This window comes from Oreochromis niloticus, linkage group LG6 (assembly GCF_001858045.2).
Source record: "Oreochromis niloticus isolate F11D_XX linkage group LG6, O_niloticus_UMD_NMBU, whole genome shotgun sequence".
NCBI classification, from domain to species: domain Eukaryota; kingdom Metazoa; phylum Chordata; class Actinopteri; order Cichliformes; family Cichlidae; genus Oreochromis; species Oreochromis niloticus.
This window is the reverse complement of record NC_031971.2, coordinates 10,700,567-10,719,807: the sequence shown is the minus strand read 5'-3', so window position 1 is coordinate 10,719,807 and position 19,241 is coordinate 10,700,567. Positions and strand designations below refer to the sequence as shown.

The following is a 19,241-nucleotide window of genomic DNA, read 5'->3' as shown; positions in this document are numbered from 1 at the left end:
CGTGTAAAACCTGAAGATAGTCAGATTAACAGTATTTTGTCTCTATCTGCCATTCTGCAATTCATCTCATGTAAACAATAACGTGGCGCACAGCGTGACGTGAAAAAAGGCACATGCCGTTGCGTGACGAACTCTGTAATCCTCGTCCACACGTAAACGCAAAAAAGGAGTTTTGAATAATCTCCGTTTTCGGTGAATCGCAACGCCGTTTACGTGTTGACGAAAAGCCCAAACGCATAGAAACAGCTGCGTTTTCAAAAATACCCGTGTAGGTGTGGACGTAGCGTAAAAGAGTTAGTAGTATATTTTATTACTACCTATAATTTAATGCCGTTTACTTGTATTTGCTTAATTGTTTATTAAATGTTTGAGGTGTGAAATAAACCGCAATGGAGTTTGTAAACATAATATGGGTGTGTGTGTTTGGAGGATGTGTTTGTGTGGTGGGGGGGCGCGAACATTTTTCTTGTAAAAAAGGGGGGCCTGGCAAAAAAAGTTTGGGAACCACTGCATTAATCTATCCTGTCCTAATACATGTAACATCCCCCTGTTACCTGCATTTGCTGCTCTTTTTTTTCCTGTCATTTGGAAGGAACTAAAACAGCGCTTTTGAAGTTGAAGGTTGCTAATGCCTGGCCTAGCCAATAGCGAGGCTCTAAAAGAGCCAATAAGAGACTTTAGGTCAGTTATATAAAATTATCTTGTCTTCTCAATAAGATGAGGTCACATGCTGTAAGTGTGAGAAACGACAACAATGAAAAGTTTGATCAGTGGAGTTTAATCCAGTTTGTTATTTCATACATGTATGCTGGTTTGAAAGAGACCAGTTTCACTGTGTGCACTCAACCAAGAGCAGAGAACCGTTTCAGTAACATTCAGTCCAATCTGACTTCACCTTAAATGCTTTTGAATCCCTAATGAATCTTTTTAGGTGGTTTGGTGCTTAAACACACTGCCCTGTAACATTCATCAACTGTATAGAGATTTTCCATTTTTGCTGCAATGGGAATTTTCTACTGCAGAAGGTGTGTCATTATAATAAATGACTGCTGGCCATCTTTGAATATGACAGACCACATGTGGTGTAAAACCAGCAAGAGGTCATAAAACAAGACACGAGTTCCTTCTTTAATATTATGAACAGCAGGTAAATATTTAAAGCAACAGTGTCATCTTGCAAATAGTGCGTTTCACTGTTGTTTCTTTGCTATGTAGCAAAATTGGTCTGCTATGTTCATTCTCGCAGCGTTCAATCGTTTCCCTGAGTCAGTGACCGAGTTTCTACCTTCTAATGTCCATGTCATTGTGTTAACTATGGAGGGCCAAGGAAAATGAAGGGTGGTGTGGTCTGGCCACTGGCCTTACACTATTGTTTTTAATTAGTGATTTATTTGTAACTCCCCATATACAATATCTGTACATGTATATAGACCCGGTTTTTCCAAAAAAGTTGGAACGTTCCATGCAATGATCCAAATTAAAATCATTTAAATCTCATATTTTATTAAACATCAAATATTTAAAGTGAGATTTTTTTTTTTAAATTAATTGATACTAGGAACACATTTTTAAAAAAAGAAAGAAATGGGACAGATCTGTGTAGGCCCCATTAAAGCTGAATGATATATACAGACTTTTTCCCCATTTTCAAGAAAGACCTTAAAGATTAGAGTCAAAGAACGGTCTGATTGCATTAATAAAGCATGGCTCCATGGTAGAAGGTGGCTAAGCTGGCCTGCCTGCAGTCCAGACCTGCCACATTATGAAACAAAACAATAAAGAAATAGTATTGGTTATGAACTGTTGAACTACATCTACCTAGAAAATATTTTGCTTCCAGCACAGTTCAAAGAGCATAATTTAAAAATGAGCTGATGCAATGCAACCCACGATTTCTAAGCCATTCCATTTTTTGTTTTTATTTAGACTTTATGCATTTCTAAGTCCCACCTTTTTTGGAAGTGGGTGGTGTGTTGGGTGTGAGAAGTCTTGGTGTGGGAGTTGATGTGATCTAATTGCAAAATGGTCTCCAGTTTGTTAGTTTCACAAATGTGAAAGACTTTCTTTTTTTAATGAAAGATTCATTAGGGAATACAAAGATGGCAACGCTTGGAACTCCAGTCTGTACCAACCTCTACCCAAGAGCACAACAATTCAGGTACTTCTAGATGTAAGCTTGTTTATGACACGTCATTCTCAATATTCAATAAGTCCAAGTATACAAAAGTTGTTTAAATTGGCATCTAATGCTCACATACCATCAATATAGTTTCATCAAAACCACAAGTTTCCACTGTGATCTTATTTTGAAATAAGCTTATACCACATACAGTAAATAACCATTCATGCTGTGGTAATCATCTCTGAGAACCACTACACATTTACAGATGTCCAAAAGAAAAAGCTCGCCTCTGCTATATGTATCACATGGTTATGGCTATCTTTCATCTTGCAAAACAAATGTGCTTTATCCACCTACTAAGAATTACTGGTAGAATTAACATCGTAGACAACAAAAGTCCCGTCAGACACTCTGACGTGAAGGCATTTTCTCTGTCGTTTGGCTTTGTGTATAAAACTGGGGTTTTCCTTAAGGGGAGGACTGGCTAGCAATCGGTAATTTCATGAATGTTTTTCAAGAAACAGCTATTTTCTTTCAAAAGAAAAAAAACATGTTTGTATTTTCAAACAATGAAAGTGTACGTAAGGAGACTTTTTAAAAGTAACTAATCCTTGAGTAATTACAAAACCTTCCTCTGTGTCAGTGTGCTGCGCCTGTCTCAAAGTTGTGCCGTTGACACTTTCATGCACATGAAGGGGAGTACGAATCGCTCCAATTTCTTTTTTTCAACTTCTTGTAAAATCTGAGGCCAACAGAGGTAAGGTGTTTTTTCTGCACACGCATGTCTACAGGCCTGTCAGTGTGCACATATGTTTTTCATGTTTCACTACAGTTTGACTGTAATTACAGTGTATTTAGAGTGTTTTCTTCATCCATGTGCCACTGTGTGTACTGGATCTCACTTGGAAGTGACAGCCTTCTTAGTAACACTTGCTCTCCTGCTTCCTCCTCCTCCTGCTCCTCCTCCTCCTTGCCAGAGATGGCTGGGGATGGTGAAGGCATCCACGCTCATGCCCACCGTTTTAGAGGGGATGGCACTAAACTGCTTCCTGTCTGAGCTGTATTTGTAGATGGACTCCACCTGAGTGGAGCTAACCGTCCGTGGGCCCACCCCAGCCAATCGCACAAGCTCCTGGGTGTCAGGGTTCATGGTGTAAACGCCTCTAAACTGGCAGCTGGAATCGCGGAAGAGGATGAGGAAGTGGTTGGCAGGACTCTTCTCCATTTCCTGAAGTTGGAAAAAAAATGAATAAAAGATGCAATAAGCATATGTTGCATCTGTGAGTATGGTCTACATTCTGACCTGGGGGGCTGATCACGGACTTCGGTCCTACCTTTAAAATGCATTATTTATGGCCTGCCACCACAAACAGAATTAATAAAGTGTCATTTCTCCTCACCTCATGGTAGTCATGTTTAAAATGAACCTGAGATACTGATATTCAGCTTCAGCAGATAATTATGTTATTTTACTCTCCATATGTGAATGAAAAGCAGATTTATTTTGTTAAGGCTTGAAAATCTGATCATCATAATGAAAATTTTTGTGTTAGTAAAGTAAAATGTGAAAAACGGCATAATGTTTATGCTTCAAAATAGACAAGAAGGATTGTTGGCCCCTTGGTATTTTCCATTAATAAATATGGCAATAAATATGGGACCTATAGTTACAGAAATAGCAGCATTTACAACGAGGTTGATTAAAAGTGGAGTAAAATGAGTCCTCTACCTCAACAATCTTGTTTTTTTGAGACTCGTTGACCTTCCCGGCGAGGCAGCAGCGAGAGAGCGCGTTGTGAATGATGAATTTATTGGACTTGAAACTTGGTTCCTTGAAGAGTTTTGGACCTGAAATGATAAAAAAAAACAGACACGCTGGTTTTTGCAGAGCAACTACAGCCAAAAGCACTTGGGTATTGCCTACAAGTACAAAGGAACCGAGTGATCGCGTTGGACCTGCTTAACGTTGTACCTGTGTATTCTAGGGCAGGTGAAGTTCCATTTGAACCACTCTCCAAGTCCTTCTCTCCATTTGTCAGTCTGCTTGGTGTCACACAACCTGAAGGTGAATCAGGGCGGGTGCTGCAGAGAAACCAAGAGTGCCCTGGTCGCATTATGACATCATAATAGACAGCAGAGGTGATTGATCCAAATATCGTTAGTATCAATACGAATGCTATTTAAAATCCCGCTGTGTTGACAAACTACCCTATAAGATGCTCGTGAAAAAACAACAAATTGTTGCATAACTGATGTCAACAGATTTGCGAACATCAGGAAGTACAGGTACTATATTTTCTAGCATGCCCACTACTTTCTGATGAATTGGAGCAATGTACTGAACACAGAGGATAGAAACAAACTAAATTATCGAAAAACTATAAATAAATCTGCAATCCATAACCAGAATTTTCTTTTCTCAAAATTTTGAGTTAGTAAGTTAAAATTTTGAAAAAATAACTCAAAATCTTGAGTTAGGTATCAATATTTCAAATTGATAAGAACCAAAACAAATCCTATTTTTTATGCCTTTTCAAATGTTACCACTGGAATTTCTGATATTTCACTCGGATGCAAACACCTGGCCAACTAACCAATGCTCCCATTTCTTAAGCTATGCTTGTGCTGCTGCGACCTGACAATGCAGCAGTGTACCTGCGGAGTCTCTTTGTGGGGTCACCACCATTGTTTCCTGGTTCGTCTGTGGCTGCCAGGTTGAGTGAGGAGTGAGAATAGACTCTGGCCAACTTAGTACCTGGGGAAACAAATGGTAGAACATAAAAATAGTGCAGTCATTCAAATAATGTAGAAATACTTTTGCGAAACTATTTTGGCTTTACCAGTCGCTCCCTTGGCGGGACTCAGAGATAGCTGCGTTTCCTCTCTGGTCATGCTGCGAGGCCGGGAGCGGGTTTTCTTAGTGGAAGTTCGTCCTTGGTTACTCGATTTTTGCTTAAGAACTTTGTCCAGGTCCTCCATGAGTCTGAGTTGTTGCCGCCGTGCGTACTCCCCCCGTGTAAAATCTCCACGGCGAGCTGGAGTAGCTGGAGGTGTAGGGGAAGGTGAGGTTGTGGCTGCAGGAGGTGTGCTGGAAGGTGATGCCACTCTTTTTTCTGAGGATGTTAGTCTAAACCAACCAAACAAACAAATATAGGTTAGTGTAGTTAACTTTGTATAGTTGCTTTCACAAATGTATAGAAATATTACCCGATTTCCCTTTCTTGCTCATTCCACTGTCTCCTCTTCTTTAGTTCCTCCGTTCTCTTTTGCTGTCTTTCTAACAGTACCGCTCTACGTTGAGCCATCTCCCCTTTACTGTGAACCTCCTCCTACAAACAAAGAAGCATGTAATGCTTCACCAAATTCATGCACATCCAAAACACACTCTTTCTTCTCTATTCTCTTTTGCAAGAACTCACCTTGAAAAAAAATCCAATTCCTCCTTTGGCTCCCACTTCGTTCTGCTCTTCACCTGGTTCTAACATCTCTGCCTCTTTTGCATGTCCGCCTTTTGATCCAATCTGTTCTTCTGGCACATCGCTGTCTTCTATTGCCAAACTTAGTCGCTCTATTGGATCCAAAGGTTCAGTAGGGAGTTGTTCTGCAGGTTCCACAGCGGATTCTGTGTGGTCGCTCATGGAATCAGAGGAGAACTCCTGCCCCTCATCAGTTGGTTCATCGCTTCCCCCCTCTGGTCCCCCAAGAGATGATAATGACACTTCAATCAGGCTGCATTGCTTTCCTGCACCTGCAGCTCTTCCTCCTTCACCTCCTGCGCTGTACGCAGCAGACATGGACAAAGTCTCACTTTCAAATGAGCACTCAGAAGGAGCACCAGAGCTGCTCCCTCCAGCAGCCCTTAGACGATCTTGCTTGGGTTGCGGCAACCCTCCAATGACCTCTGTGTCCTCCTGCTCCAACTCCAGGCTAAACTGGGTGGGTGTTTCACTTGAGCCTGTGTCCGAGGTGCTCTCGGCGGCCTGTGGCTGTTGGGTAGACTGGGGAGACTCCTGAGGAGTCTGGGGTCCACCGATACGGAAGGAAGAAGAGGTCTGTACCTGACACTTGCTGGGTGACACACGCCGCAGGTGTGGGAGTGTGTCCACAGTTTGGGTCGGTGTCAAGATGCGATTGAGCGGAGGGAACTTAAGTTCGGAAGGCCGTGGGTGGGGCTGGTGTTGGATACGTGGATGGTGTTTTGGGCTACGGGGAGTGGACTGACTCTTAGTGCGAGAAGCTGGGCAGGAGGAAGAAATAATAGTTTTTGGTGATGTGGAAGAGGAAAGAAGATGAGACCGGCGTGATGGGGAAGAAGCAGATGGTGCATTGGGACCAGCAGGAATCATCCAAGCTTTACTTGTAGTCCTGGTTGGGGTTTTTGTCGGAGTTCTTGGTGGTGTTTTTGTTGGAGTGTGAGGAGGGGTTTTGGGTGGTGTTTTGGTATTACTTCTAGTTGTTGATTTTGGAGTTGTTCTGAGCATATTTTTGGGTCTTTGGTTGCTCATGAGTTGCTGTTGCTGCTCGGTAAGTTTCTGCATGTCCTTCTGTAGCGACTGCAGAGCCTCACTGAGTTTCTGCACCACCTCGTTGTATTCCACTATAACGGCTTCCCCCACTTTCTCTGTTCCTTTTTCTTTCTCTGATCCTTTCTTACTTTCAATAGAGAATGTGACCTGCTTCTCTAACCGCGGAGGATTGGAAACAGATGGCTTCTCTTTCTCCTCCACACCATCTTTCTTTTCTTTCTCCTCCTCCTGTTTCAGTTGTTCCTCCATGCGAGTGAGACGCTCATCAAGGGTCAGATTATCATCCGCTGCCTCGCCCCCTCCTTCTCCTTGCTCTCTTTTCAGTTGAAGGAAAGCGGTTTTTCCAAGCCGCTGCCTGTGCTTGGCAAAAATAGCTTCGATACGTCTTTTTTGAGCCTCGATGCTTTTGCGTTTTTCCTCGAGACGAACTCCCAGCTCCCAGGCCTCAGAGCCAGGTTCTGGACCTCTGGGACCTGGGCTGTCCTGGCGCCCTACTGCACCTGCTGGGGTGGAGGGTGTGTTTGGAGTTGCTGGGGTTGTTGGAGTCTGAGCAAAAGCCGACTCTTCCCCAGGAGCAGCAGAGTGTCTTCTTCGGTTGTCTCGTCGCTCAGCAAAGCTCGTCATGCGTGGACTGTTGCTGGTGCTGTGGTTTCCCTGACGACCGTTACTGGGTCGTATGTTACCCGGGGCGTTTCTAGGCATATCGTCCGATGCTTCCGAGGAGTCGACGCTGCCATCTCGCAGTACAGAGTCGTCATCACGTGACATATCAGAACGTCCTGACCTCTCCCGGCTTTCTCTCCTTCCTTGCCTTTCATTGCCGCCCACTTCTCCTCCAATTGGCCGGTAGAGGATTCCGGAGCGACACGGAGCAGAGCTGCTGAGCTGGGGATTATCCTCTTCAGGCGAGTGCAGAAAGAAACCTGCTGGAGCTCCTTCAGGACGTAACCTGGGCTCCGGCCTGTCTGCCAAAGCTCCTTTCCCACCTTTCTCAGGTACCCTTCCCTTCTTCTGGTCTTTGCTGCCCGGTCTATGGACAACCTGCATCGCCTCCTCAATGGTCGGCAGCTCTCCCATTTGTGCGGTGTGTGCATACGGGCCCCAGGAAGAGCGCTGCGATGGGGCTGAAGCGCTGACCAGGTGGCTGAGATCCTCTGGAGGGCTGTACGGGACACGAGTCATCCCTGCTGATGTCACCGGTGAGGTCATTGCCGGGATGGCGGTGGCGAGGCTGTCAGTGCTGACGGAGCGAAAGACAGAATCTATTGGGTTTCCCATGACAATGTCAACATCACTGTCCAGGCCAAATGGGATGCTGAAAGTCACTGCTGACAGAGGACGACTGCAGAGAGGTGGGTGACAACGGAATGATGGATAAATGGATGAGTTGCACCAACGAGTATGGAAAAGCAGAGTCCACAGAAGCCAAAGTAAGAAGATTAAAAAAATTAAGATAAAACATGAGAGCAACACAACACTTACGATAGAAACCACATGAAGGGTTTAAGGGTATCTACCTGATTTGTTTCTTTGTCCAGCTTTTGTTTTCTGCAAAGAAAATAACTCTACATGAGTCTCACACAACGGCTAATTGCACGCAAATGCAGAATAGCAATAGGCATAAAAGATGCGTGCCCAGTAACTTTTACCTGGTGAAACTGGAGAGGAGATGGGTACAAATGGTTGTTTAAAGATGAAAGAAGGAGAACCGCTGAAAAGGGACAACAGTGTTACACAACACAGCCAGTTTCTGTCTGTGGCCCATCTGTTTGACTCAACTGCTGTGTGTATGTTGATTTTTAGTTCTCTAAAAAACTTCCCCTTGGCTTGACTAGGTCCTGTTTGACTGTATTCAGGTTTATTTAAGTTGAGTGTTATTTCCTATCCTGTACTAATTTGGGTTTAGTGACTGGTCATTTTTTTTGTAATATTTCTAACCGCTTTTTGTGTATGTACTTGTATGTGTGGCATGCTGGTACCTGTTGCTGTTACCACTGACAGGACTAATACAGTCAGTTAACCCTGAGACATCTGAAAGGTACAGAATCCAGTGTTACAGTCAGTGAACAAATGTGCACAAAGCCAGTAAAGCAAAGAAGTTCTTGTTAACGTGGTGAAGTCACAAACCTGTGAGGTCAATGGGTTGTACGGGCTGGACAAAATCAGGTTTCTTGATCTCAAACCACTCCAGCAGCTCTGCTATGAAGCTCATGATGTTAAGCTGAGGAAAAGAGTGTGTTAGCGTAATATATGGACATTATGAAGACAGCATCAGCACTGAATACATTACTTTAATGTCACGCCTCAGACTCAAGATAACTATATTACTATAACTATAAGATAGACCTTTCAGACATAACATTATGACCACCTGCCCAGTATGGTGTTGTTCTCCTTTTGCTGTCAAAACAGTCCTGACCTGTTGAGGCATGGACTCTACTAGGCCCCTGAAGCTGTGGTATCTGCACCAAGATGTTAGCAACAGATCCTTTAACTCATGTAAGTTGCAATGTGCCTCCATGGATCAGACTTGTTTGTCCAGCACATCCCACAGGAGCTCGATTGGACTGAGATCTGGGGAATTTGGAGGCCAAGTCAACACCTCAAACTCACTGCTGTGTGCCTCCAACCATTCCTGAATCATTTTTGGCAGGGCACATTAAGTGGCCATAGCCATCACGGAATGTCATGCTACAATGCTTAGGTAGCTGGTAAGTGTCAGAGTAACATCCACATGGATGTCAGGACCCAAGGTTACATTGCTCAAAGCATCACATTGCCTCTGCCGGCTTAGCTTCTTCCCATAGTGCATCACTCACACACCGCCATCCACTTGATATAAAAGAAAACGTGATTCATCAGACCAAGCCATCTTCTCCCATTGCTCCATGGTCCAGTTCTTATGTTCATGTGTTCATTGTTGGTGCTCTCAGTGGTGGACAGCGACCCTGACTGGTCTGCAGCTATACAGCCCCATACACAACAAACTGTGATTAACTCTGTACTCTGACACCTTTCTATCAGAACCAGCAGGAACTTATTTGGCAATTTGGTAATGGACTGGTTCTCATATAGCACTTTTCTACTCTGAGCACTCAAAGCGCTTTATACAACTTGTTCATTTACTTCCAATCACACCAGCACTTTTCTAAGTTTACAGTGCTATCTAACTAACATTCATACACATTCACACTTCGATGGATGCATCGGAGAGTAACCTGGGGTTAGTATCTTGCCCAAGGATATTTGGCATGCAGACTGGAGCTGATCGAACCAGCAACCTTCCGGTTAGTAGGTGATCCACTCTACCACCTGAGCGACAATAGTTTGTCTGTTGGATCAGACCACACAGACCAGCCTTCACTCTTCACATGCATCAGTGAGCCTTGGCCACCCATGACCTGTTGCTGGTTCACCACTTTTCCTCCCTTGGACTACATTTTGACAGATACTGACCACTGCACACTGGGAACACCCAACATGAGTTTAGATGCTTTTTAAACCCTTCTTAAAGTTTAGCAGACGCTATGGCCCAATCGTGCAGCCATCACAATTTGGCCCTTCGGTCAAATCCGTACCCTTGCCCATTTTTCTCTTTCTAACCCATTAACTTTGAAGCCAAAGTCTTTACTTCCTCTCTAGTATATCCCACCAACTCACGCCCTGATGAAGAGACGATCAGTTTAATTCACTTCACCTGTCAGTGGTCATATTGTTATACCTTTTCGCTCTAAAAGCTGGCTTCTGTTGCCATCTAGTGGTTTAAATTGAAACCAACTTAAACCATTCAGACCACAAACATTTTTCAGCCTATAGAAAGGATTAAGTTAAGAGTAAACACCCGTACAAAGTTACTCGGTTAACTAACAACAGTGTAATGTCAGAGACCGTGACGCTTACATGCAGAGTCAGTGGCGCGTAGAGCATATCCTCCACAGCAAGGGGGCAGCAGCTCTGCAAGCTGCTCTCACAGAACTCTTTGATCAGCTGCAGGTTGTAGAGAGAGTCAGCTACTGACATGGTATCCTTCAGACACACATCTGGAAGATGTAAACAAGGAAAAACAATGGAACAATGCTGCTTCCAGATGTTTGTCAAAGAGAACATATTAAATATATTTGCTTCACATCAAGCTAAAAGATGCTTTTTAACCCCTTTTTAAAAGCAAAATATAAATAGAGAACATGAGAGGCACTATTGTGTTTTGTGACTATACTGATGTACTAAAAGTTCCACGAAATGCATTAATACGCAATGTTTACAGGAAATTGTATTTTCAATTACGGGCCTATCACTTAAGCTGTTGAGTATTTTCAAGCGCACGTTGACTAAATATAAATATTTCATCATCCTATCTGTACATCTATGCACATCTATGCATGTGTGTTAGTGTCTGAGTTCACGTGTACCCTCTAGAGGCAGCAAGCTGGGGCAGTAATAGTGCAGCACAGCAGCTATTGCACAGCCATTAGACAGATCTTTGACCGCAGAAACCAGAGGGAAAGTGGGAGTCAACTTAGACTGCACTTTGTCCTTCCTATAGCGGATCTGGATAAGAAAAAAGAGGGAAGGAGAAGGAAATTGACATAGGGGGGAAAAAGAAAGTTTTGCAAGAAGAAAAAATAAGTGAGACTAAGAGCAGACAGGCAGGGAAACAAGTTGTTTTTATGGGGATTCAGAGAGAGACTCAGAAGTAGCAAAGGAAATATAAAATCAGCCAGCGTTGTGTTTCCGTCAGACAAGAAACAAAAGCATTGACTTAAAGTGTGCAGCCAGCCAAACGCCAGGAAAAACTGCAAAGAGAAGAAAAGCCCATAGAAACAAAGCACAAGACCAATGATGCCTCAAGTTTGTACACATATAGACACAGCAACCAGAAGGTGCAGTGCAACAGTTAAAAAGGGACATTGCAAAAAAAAGAAAAGGAGGATGTGAAAAGGAGGATGTTTGTTTTCCGGTGTCCATGCAGCGGTAATGGGCACTGATGACACTGTGAGCCTTTGCTTCTAATCGGCATTAATTAAATGAAAAAAGGAAAAAAAGAAAAGGTGACTCTCGCAGCTCAGACGCCGCGTCCACATGAGATAAAACACACCCAAAAACAAGGCATCTGTAACGTAAGCTGACTGTTCCACAGCCTTGTTGGAGGAGGACAAAGAAGGCGCGTTCAGCTTCAAAGGGTAGCACACAGTGGCGCCGTGCCTCCTCTAACAAGGCTCTGTAACACACAACGATAACTATGGAGAAATTGTGTTAAAGGCTAATGAGTTTTAAAGTGATCCATCCAGCCTCGGGGTTGGAGTGGTGGTTAGCTCGCAGTCAGTCGTACGGTCAGTCACTGGTCGACAGCTCGGTGGGTAAGGTGTGGCGATTGGTCGGTTTGTCGGTCAGTCGAGTGCGATGGTACGGGAGGCGGGGGTGGGGGGAGAGGGTGAGAGAAGAGCGAGGTGTTATACGTTACCACTGGCGGCTTATTCCCCGACTCCTTCAAACAAAAAGCGATAGCATGCTGGATGGGGGATGGCAGAGAGAGGGAAACAAGCATAAATGACAAGGGGGCCGCTCATCATGGGAACCGCCACACCAAAAAAGGTCTGCTCGGGGGGAGAGGACAGAGCGATGGAGGAGGAGGAGGAGAGGAAGGGGACAAACAAAGGGAGCACAGATGTCTTTTAATAACCACTTAATAAAGCTCACTTCACCTCTGTCGCCTCCTCCTTCTCCAACAACTCCTCCTCCACCTCGCCTCTAAAAATCTGGCTCATTTTGAGATGAAACTGATGACTGAATGTAACAACGTCAGAAACACCCAGAGTGTCCAAAACAACATCAGTTGACAATAATAAGGAGTTTCAGGACATAATGGGGCATCAGATCGGTCAGCAGGTATTAAGATAAGTCTAACGGACACTTTTCATGAGGAGACAGGTAAAAGGTATGTGTGGGCATTTCCAGCAGGCACAATAATGTCAGCCATAGCAGATGGACAGACAAAGAGGACAACAGAGAAGAGAAGAGTACACTTACGGGGACTAGTTTCCAGTACCAGCGGGTGGACTGACACTGCCAGAGATCAAGGAGTGACAGAGACACGCCGAGGGGAGAAAACAGATGCAGGGCAAGGTCAGTGTTTGAAGCTGCGGCAACGTAGCAATGGGGCACAGATGCTTTATTACAAGCCATCAAGCATGTGAGTATTTATGTGTTTTTTGGCGGTATTTTACCGAGTCCTGAACAGGCTGCAAGTCTGTGCAATTCTGTGACTTAGGGGGCTCTTCTTCTTCTGTGGTTTCTCTTAGCTTCTGGTTTAACTGCAAATGTAAGACAAAGACTATTACAGTAGAACTCACATGCTTTCAAAGTTACAATGTTTTATTACAAGAAATAAAAAAGCTTCTTAGCTAAGGCTAGCTAACGTGCTAGCATTAGCTGATAATGAAATTATAATGCTAATTTCTTTAGCTTAATTAGCATGTTTCACCATCCTAGCTGTCATGGAGTGAAAGATGGGGTACATCGTGGACTGTAAACAAGTCTGCCCATTTCACAAGATTTGTTCATTCCACCCCAGAAATAACAATTATCCAAGATACGTTCATTGGCTAATAACTTGTGATTGACATGTTCTTATCCAATAAATGTATGGTTTCACAGTCAGATCCTCCCCTCTCTTGTCATGCCAAGAATGAAAATACCATTTCATGACTATGGATATACTGAGGCTTCAAATGGTCTTGTGATTTTGAATAACTTTGAATCTTAATATAATTTGATCTAGTGAGGTTTTTTTATGTCTTCTTTTCTACAAAGAGCAAGGCTTTTTTCTATCAGGTTGTAAACATGTTTATTTTTGTTGTAAAGTTGGACATTTTAACAGTCTCTGTGGATTGATTTGCTTCTGGACGTAACCTCAAGTTGCCACTGGAGGCACTGCAGTCTGTGGTATTTCAGCGTTCAGATTCTCATGACTAGTCCTGTCAGTGATGTTGTGTTATGTGTGATAACTTAATCTAAGGCTTTAAACCAATAAAAATCATGAACTGGGACAGGAGCTGAATCTGCTGAACCAGCAGAAATCACCAATGTTGTGTTCTCACCCTGTTGACCCAGAAGAGCAGTCCGTTCTCCCATGGTGCTCCGACACCCATCTGCTCCACCTCCATCGCCATTTTTACCTGGCCCACCGTCTCTTTGGCAGCCAGTGACATCAGCGAGTCAATAAGGGCCAGGTGGGCTTTCTGCACCAATCAGGGAGAAGAACCATTTAAGCACCTGAGTAGCTGGTATGACTGAGACTGAAATGTTAGCACAGTTGGAAAGGCCAGTCTGAAGATCATGGTAAAGTATTTCTATTTTTGGCATTTCTGTAATGTTTTGGTTTCGGTAGAAACAGTAAACTATCCCTTAATATGAGCTTTCTTTATATTTGCTTCTCTCCTCCTCCTATCCTTCCTTCTTTTGTTTCCTACTGCCCTCCCTGGCTATTGTCTGGCCTTCCTCTTTTCCTTCCTGTAAATTACCCACTCTTACATTGGAAACCTATAAAAAACTGTTTGTAAATTTTATTTAAGTGATTATTCAGATGCTACCTGAGATGCTGAAAGCATGTTTACCACTTTCAAGCTGAATTAAAAATAGAAAATACGCTATAATACAAATACACAACACACACACACACACCGTCTTAATAGGGCTACTGGTAAGGTCCTCCTCTGTGACATCGACATCCTGGACCTTTGGAGCGAAACCTTTCTTAATGAGGAACTGCAGGAGGGCAGAGTTATCAGCTGGAGACCCCTGTGATGCTGGCTGAGAGACCCCGTGTGCCTGGGCAAGCAGTGCCTGAGCTCTGCAGTAGATCTCCGGGGAGAGAAGCAGCTTGGAGACAGCCGGCTTGAGGTGCTCTTGTTCATACTGGTCCTTATAGAGCGGATCGCGCAACTCCACCGGAACGTTCTCTGAAAAGAAAAGGGCATTCTTACTTTGGTTTTTGGAAGAAGAGTCCATATTGGCAAATATTAGCAAATTATCATTATGATGGTCTTCTGTTGGCTGCTCTCTTTAGGGGTCACCACAGTGGATCACCTGCCTCCATCTCATTCACATGGTGGTCAGAGTTCACTTCACAGGCGCAAAATATAAGGAGGGGAATATTTAAATCAAGCAGATTATTGTTAATTGTGCAGATATTTAACACTGAATCACACTTATTACGAGGTGGCTGTAGCTAAGGAGGTAGAGCAGGTCATCTGCTGATTGGACGGTTGGTGGTTCGATACCTGGCTCCTCTCAGTCTGCATGCCAAATATCCTTGGGCAAGATGCTAACCCGAAGTTCTTTGCTGATACATCCACTGGAGTATGAAAGTTAGTTAAAAAGCATAAAATAAAACTTATTTAAGATTTGACTTCCACGCTATTTTGACCCATTTAGTAAATCTGGATCTTCTTAGAATTATCATATTAGCTCAATGAATGTTGCTAGCATGCAAAGGCAAAGAGACAAATTCTTTATGAAATATTTTTAATTGTCAGTTTGACCAGCAACAGCTTTTGAAAAAGAAGTTTGAGACTAAAGCACCAACTTCTAGCTCCTCTTTACACACCGATCAGGCATTACATCATGACCACGTGTCCAATACCGTTTCCATGAAAGGGTGTACCTGATCTGCAACAATGCTTATGCTTAAAGAAACGATGCTAGATGCAAAAGATACAACTGTGTTTAGAAATTCAAAGGACGGTCACTGAATGGTGCAAGCTGTGCACTCATCTATTATCTCCAAGCCGAGATCATTGAGAATAAGAACTTGTCCACTTTATACAAGAGCTACATCTCTGAGGTGCATGTGAGCAGAGGAGAAAACACTGAGCTTTCCCGTGCTGTGCTCTGGGAAAGGTAAAAACTGCCAGCTGGAATTCTGATGCAGAGAAAGGCTTTATGAAAACGCTGTCCTACGTAGAAAAGGCTGCAGCAGTCACACAGGCTGTTTGCAGCCAGCCTTGTCACATAAACTGTGGAGAAATATAAATAACTTGTGGAACACACTGAAGACGTATTCCCACAATGGAAATCTGTGACGGAAAGCTACAGAATCTGACTGCAGGAGGCAATAATGTCATCATCTTCATGTACAGCTCAGCTAGGTTACCCAGACAAGAGAGTGTGTGTTTGTGAACATGTCCAGTCTGCTAGGAGTGGGTAGGTTCATAGACACGTACACACTGTGACCACAAAAACACACAATTCCCTGACTGACCCATATTCCAACTTGGCATGATCCGGAAGACTAGAGTAGATTTGAAGGAACTCTCAGAGCTCGCATGCCTTCCATTCACTCTGCAGTCAGTCCCTGATCTCTTTAAGTCTCTGCCATTATTTTCTACCCCCTCACTTCTCGATCCGTCCACACACATTTTCAGAGTGACCCGCAATGAGAGCTACGACTACTCCACACTGTCGTAAGGCTTACTTATGTAACTGAAACTCCTCCTTCCTATGCTGTGGCCCATTTCTCTGAGGAGAGGAGACAAAAGATTTGACGAGCAAATCGATTACACTGAGCACACACTGCAGTGCAGTGTGACACATGCACACTGTTTTTGGGGTTGAACCCCTTTTCCTTTCAGACTCTGTGGAGAGAGCTGGGAGGAAATAGGACTGCGGTCACTATGGGAACGGTGAAAATGGAAAGTGGCCATTTGTCCCAATCACAGCTGAGGCGATGAGACTGGACTGCAGAGTAGGAATCAGCTAAAGCATGTAACATTACACAAAGTGTATCTGGGAACATAACAAACAGGACTGTGGAGCTATCCATTTAACCACAGTGCAAACACATGTTTAGGGAAGCAGAAATGGATTATTTTCTCCATGGATTGACTTGCTAATCATTCTGGAAACAATGAACAATGTCCAGGATAGATTTCCAGAGCCAATCTCAGACTCTTCAGATTGTTTCCTTGTGCAACCATTATCCCAGAACATGAAAAACATCCTGCTCTATGAAAGAAAAGCAGAATATTCCACGTGTGAAAATGGGAATTTGTAACATATAAGCTTGAAAACTGAGACAAGTTACTAATCGGCTGGAATTCAAATGGTTCCTCTATTTAGACGAATTTAAATTCATGTTGAGTTAAAGTCCACTCATCATTTCAGGGTTACATGATAGTAAGGATGATTTCCTTACTACCAGGGAAACCTATGAATGCCAGCTCTATTTAAGTCAACATTATTTTGGGTTGCATCTGAAAAAGTTGAATGGTTGCTAAATCCCCAGCACTCACAGAAGGTGGTTCAGTTCTAGTTGGTGAAGACCGAAAACAGAGCTAAAACTGATGTGAACACGTACGCATTTGGTGACTCTCGGTTTGTCACTTCTCGTGAGTTAGAAATATTTTATTGATGAGGCGTGACCCCTGCTCAGACAGGACATTTCTGCCAAAGAGATCTTAACTCACAGTGAGGCCATTTCCTGGTTAAATAAAGGTCACGGAGTCTTACTAGAAGACTATTACCTAACTTGACTTGGAAACCACATGACACCAAGAATAAAAATACAACTGGTTTCATAATGTCTCTGTTTGTTTTAAAGTGACACAATCATTAGATAACAGCTTTCTGCAGTGCTGTCCACTGTTTGGGTGGAATAATAAACCTCGTCAGTGTGAGGACTTTGACCGGCACATGAATCTCATGTGCGGCTTTATTCATGCCATTTTCTTCTGGGCTTCCATTAAAAATTCAACAAGACACCCCAGTGGACATTTTCCAGTGGATGGATAACAATGAAGCCTCCCTGCTGAGAGGCTTACAGCTCATCTCTCCTCCTCTCTGCTGTCCTGCACTGACGGGGAGGCCAGACACAAATGTGATATGAAATTCCGTCTAAAGCCATTACTGCAGCAGATAAACTGGATTATTAAACATGCAAGTTTACTACTGCTTAGTTAGCCTGCTGTGTGACATCACTGTGTTAGTCAGCACAGTCTGAACCTTCCCACATGTACATTATGTGAGATTGGGTCATGTCACATTTGTCATGCCAAAAGGAGGCCGGAGGTAGCCACAACACTAACCAGAGCAATAGCAGTTAGCAGGATGCTGTACTGCTGCAAAATCAAATAAGGTTGTGTTTTGGACGGTGGGTCAGATGAAATTACAAAACTGCTGATTGCAGACCCAGCCACGCAGCATGATGTCACCCGATACAGAGCAGGCATAAAGTGCACAAAGACCAAAGCTGACCTAACATTTCTTCCACAGTGTGACCAAAATCTAAACACCGTGGTCTTGATGAGAGGTGGTTTAACGCAGGAGGATGCTGCACCTACACCTGCTTACAGCACTCAGAAACCCTTCGCGTTCTTTGGCCTGTTAATGCAGGGAGGAGGTGGCACTTGTGCCGGGTTTATTCAGAACTTCTTCAGGGAATGAATGCGTGTGGTGCAAGAAAGCCATCCATTGTTTTAGCAGCCCCACTGTGTCACCTTCACCACACCGTGCGTGCGTAACACTGACACAAATATTATGCGGTCTTGACCCATTTAGAGCAGGCCCACGCATGAGCTATACATGCACACATTTTCCAAATCCACAAAAAAGCATAAACAAATAAATTTGCTCTTCGTTACAAATCTCTCCACAGGCCTGAGCCCGGCTCTGACAAAGGCTTTGTTGTCCGGTTCCTCCACGCATCACGCACCACTGAGGAGATTCCTTCTGACAAGCCTCATGCTCACGTCAAATAATTGGCTAATATGATAAACTGCACGCGCTGTGGAAACTGCACACCCAATAGAGGGGGGGAGACGCTGGCGCAGGTTAACCACGAGCATCATCGGGGCAGAGGATGATAATGATGGATGACGCAGAGAAGGAAGCTGGGGCTTTCCCTTGAAGGCAGATAGCGGGGTTAGACTGACTCGGCGCTGCATACGGAGCGGGATACAGCGGGATAAATTATTAAGCGCCCCACCCAAGATGCGCCTCAGCTGTGGGTAGAGGCTGGAGGGTACCTGCAGAGCCGTAGGATTTCGACAGCAGCCACCGAACGCTGGCGCAGATCTTGGCTCGATTGAAGTCGTACTGGTCCAGCGGTTTGATCTCCGGCACCGAGAAGGTCTTCTTCATCGCGCTGGGAGAGTCCACCATGGCTGCGGTGTACTGCACCGAGGACGCGGAGGCAGCAGCAGCAGAAGGAGCAGCACCGGGGAAATGTGAGGAGGAGGGATGGAGAAGGAGGCGGGGGAGGAGGGGAAACGGAGGAGGGCTCTGTGATGTAGACTGAAGACAAATAAATGAATGATGATAAATCAGTTATCACAAACAGAGGGTTGACAATAGAAACTTGTGGTCTGCTGAAAGATTTGTTTCTTTTAAAGAATAAATGTCACACAGGTGCCACCAAGCCGGCTCCACGCCCCCCTAAACGTCACAAATCAGCCAATGAGGATGTTCCTCAGATCGACGAGGCTCTCCGCAGCAGCACAAACAGCACTAACAAACCTCCGCTCCCGTTCACAAGAGCATATTGATGGAATTACCTGACGCTACTTTTCAGCCTGTAGACTCGGCATAAACGCGAGTAA

At 44.1% G+C, this 19,241-nt stretch overlaps 1 protein-coding gene across 3 annotated transcripts; it reads right to left on the bottom strand.

Annotated features, from left to right (window-relative positions):
- Positions 1–762: 762 nt before the first annotated feature.
- Positions 763–18,939, bottom strand: LOC100694190 (calmodulin-regulated spectrin-associated protein 3). Of its 3 annotated transcripts, none has more exons than XM_005461667.4 (19): positions 18,669–18,939; positions 14,329–14,606; positions 13,746–13,886; positions 12,873–12,959; positions 12,676–12,711; positions 12,110–12,157; positions 11,058–11,196; positions 10,549–10,688; positions 8,776–8,869; positions 8,628–8,679; positions 8,298–8,359; positions 8,166–8,196; positions 5,542–7,990; positions 5,330–5,451; positions 4,963–5,249; positions 4,778–4,877; positions 4,095–4,204; positions 3,852–3,970; positions 763–3,350 (listed from the first exon to the last, which is right to left on the bottom strand). In XM_005461667.4, the coding sequence occupies exons 1-19, from the start codon at positions 18,802–18,804 to the stop codon at positions 3,021–3,023; spliced, it is 4,761 nt and encodes a 1,586-aa protein (XP_005461724.1). In that variant the 5' UTR covers positions 18,805–18,939; the 3' UTR covers positions 763–3,020. The 3 variants fall into 3 exon arrangements, with proteins under 3 accessions (XP_005461724.1, XP_005461725.1, XP_013120625.1); XM_005461668.4 differs by having other exon boundaries at positions 5,542–7,888; XM_013265171.3 differs by lacking the exon at positions 12,110–12,157.
- Positions 18,940–19,241: the final 302 nt, after the last annotated feature.

What these genes read in the sequence shown, in the direction of transcription:
- LOC100694190 (XM_005461667.4), bottom strand. Translation starts at nt 18,804, where the DNA reads ATGGTGGACTCTCCCAGCGCGATGAAGAAGACCTTCTCGGTGCCGGAG. An exon ending in CCAGTAGCCCTATTAAGACG is followed by an intron (nt 13,887 to 14,328) that starts GTGTGTGTGTGT and finishes TGATTGGTGCAG; the next exon opens with AAAGCCCACCTGGCCCTTAT. An exon ending in TGCAGCCTGTTCAGGACTCG is followed by an intron (nt 12,712 to 12,872) that starts GTAAAATACCGC and finishes GATCTCTGGCAG; the next exon opens with TGTCAGTCCACCCGCTGGTA.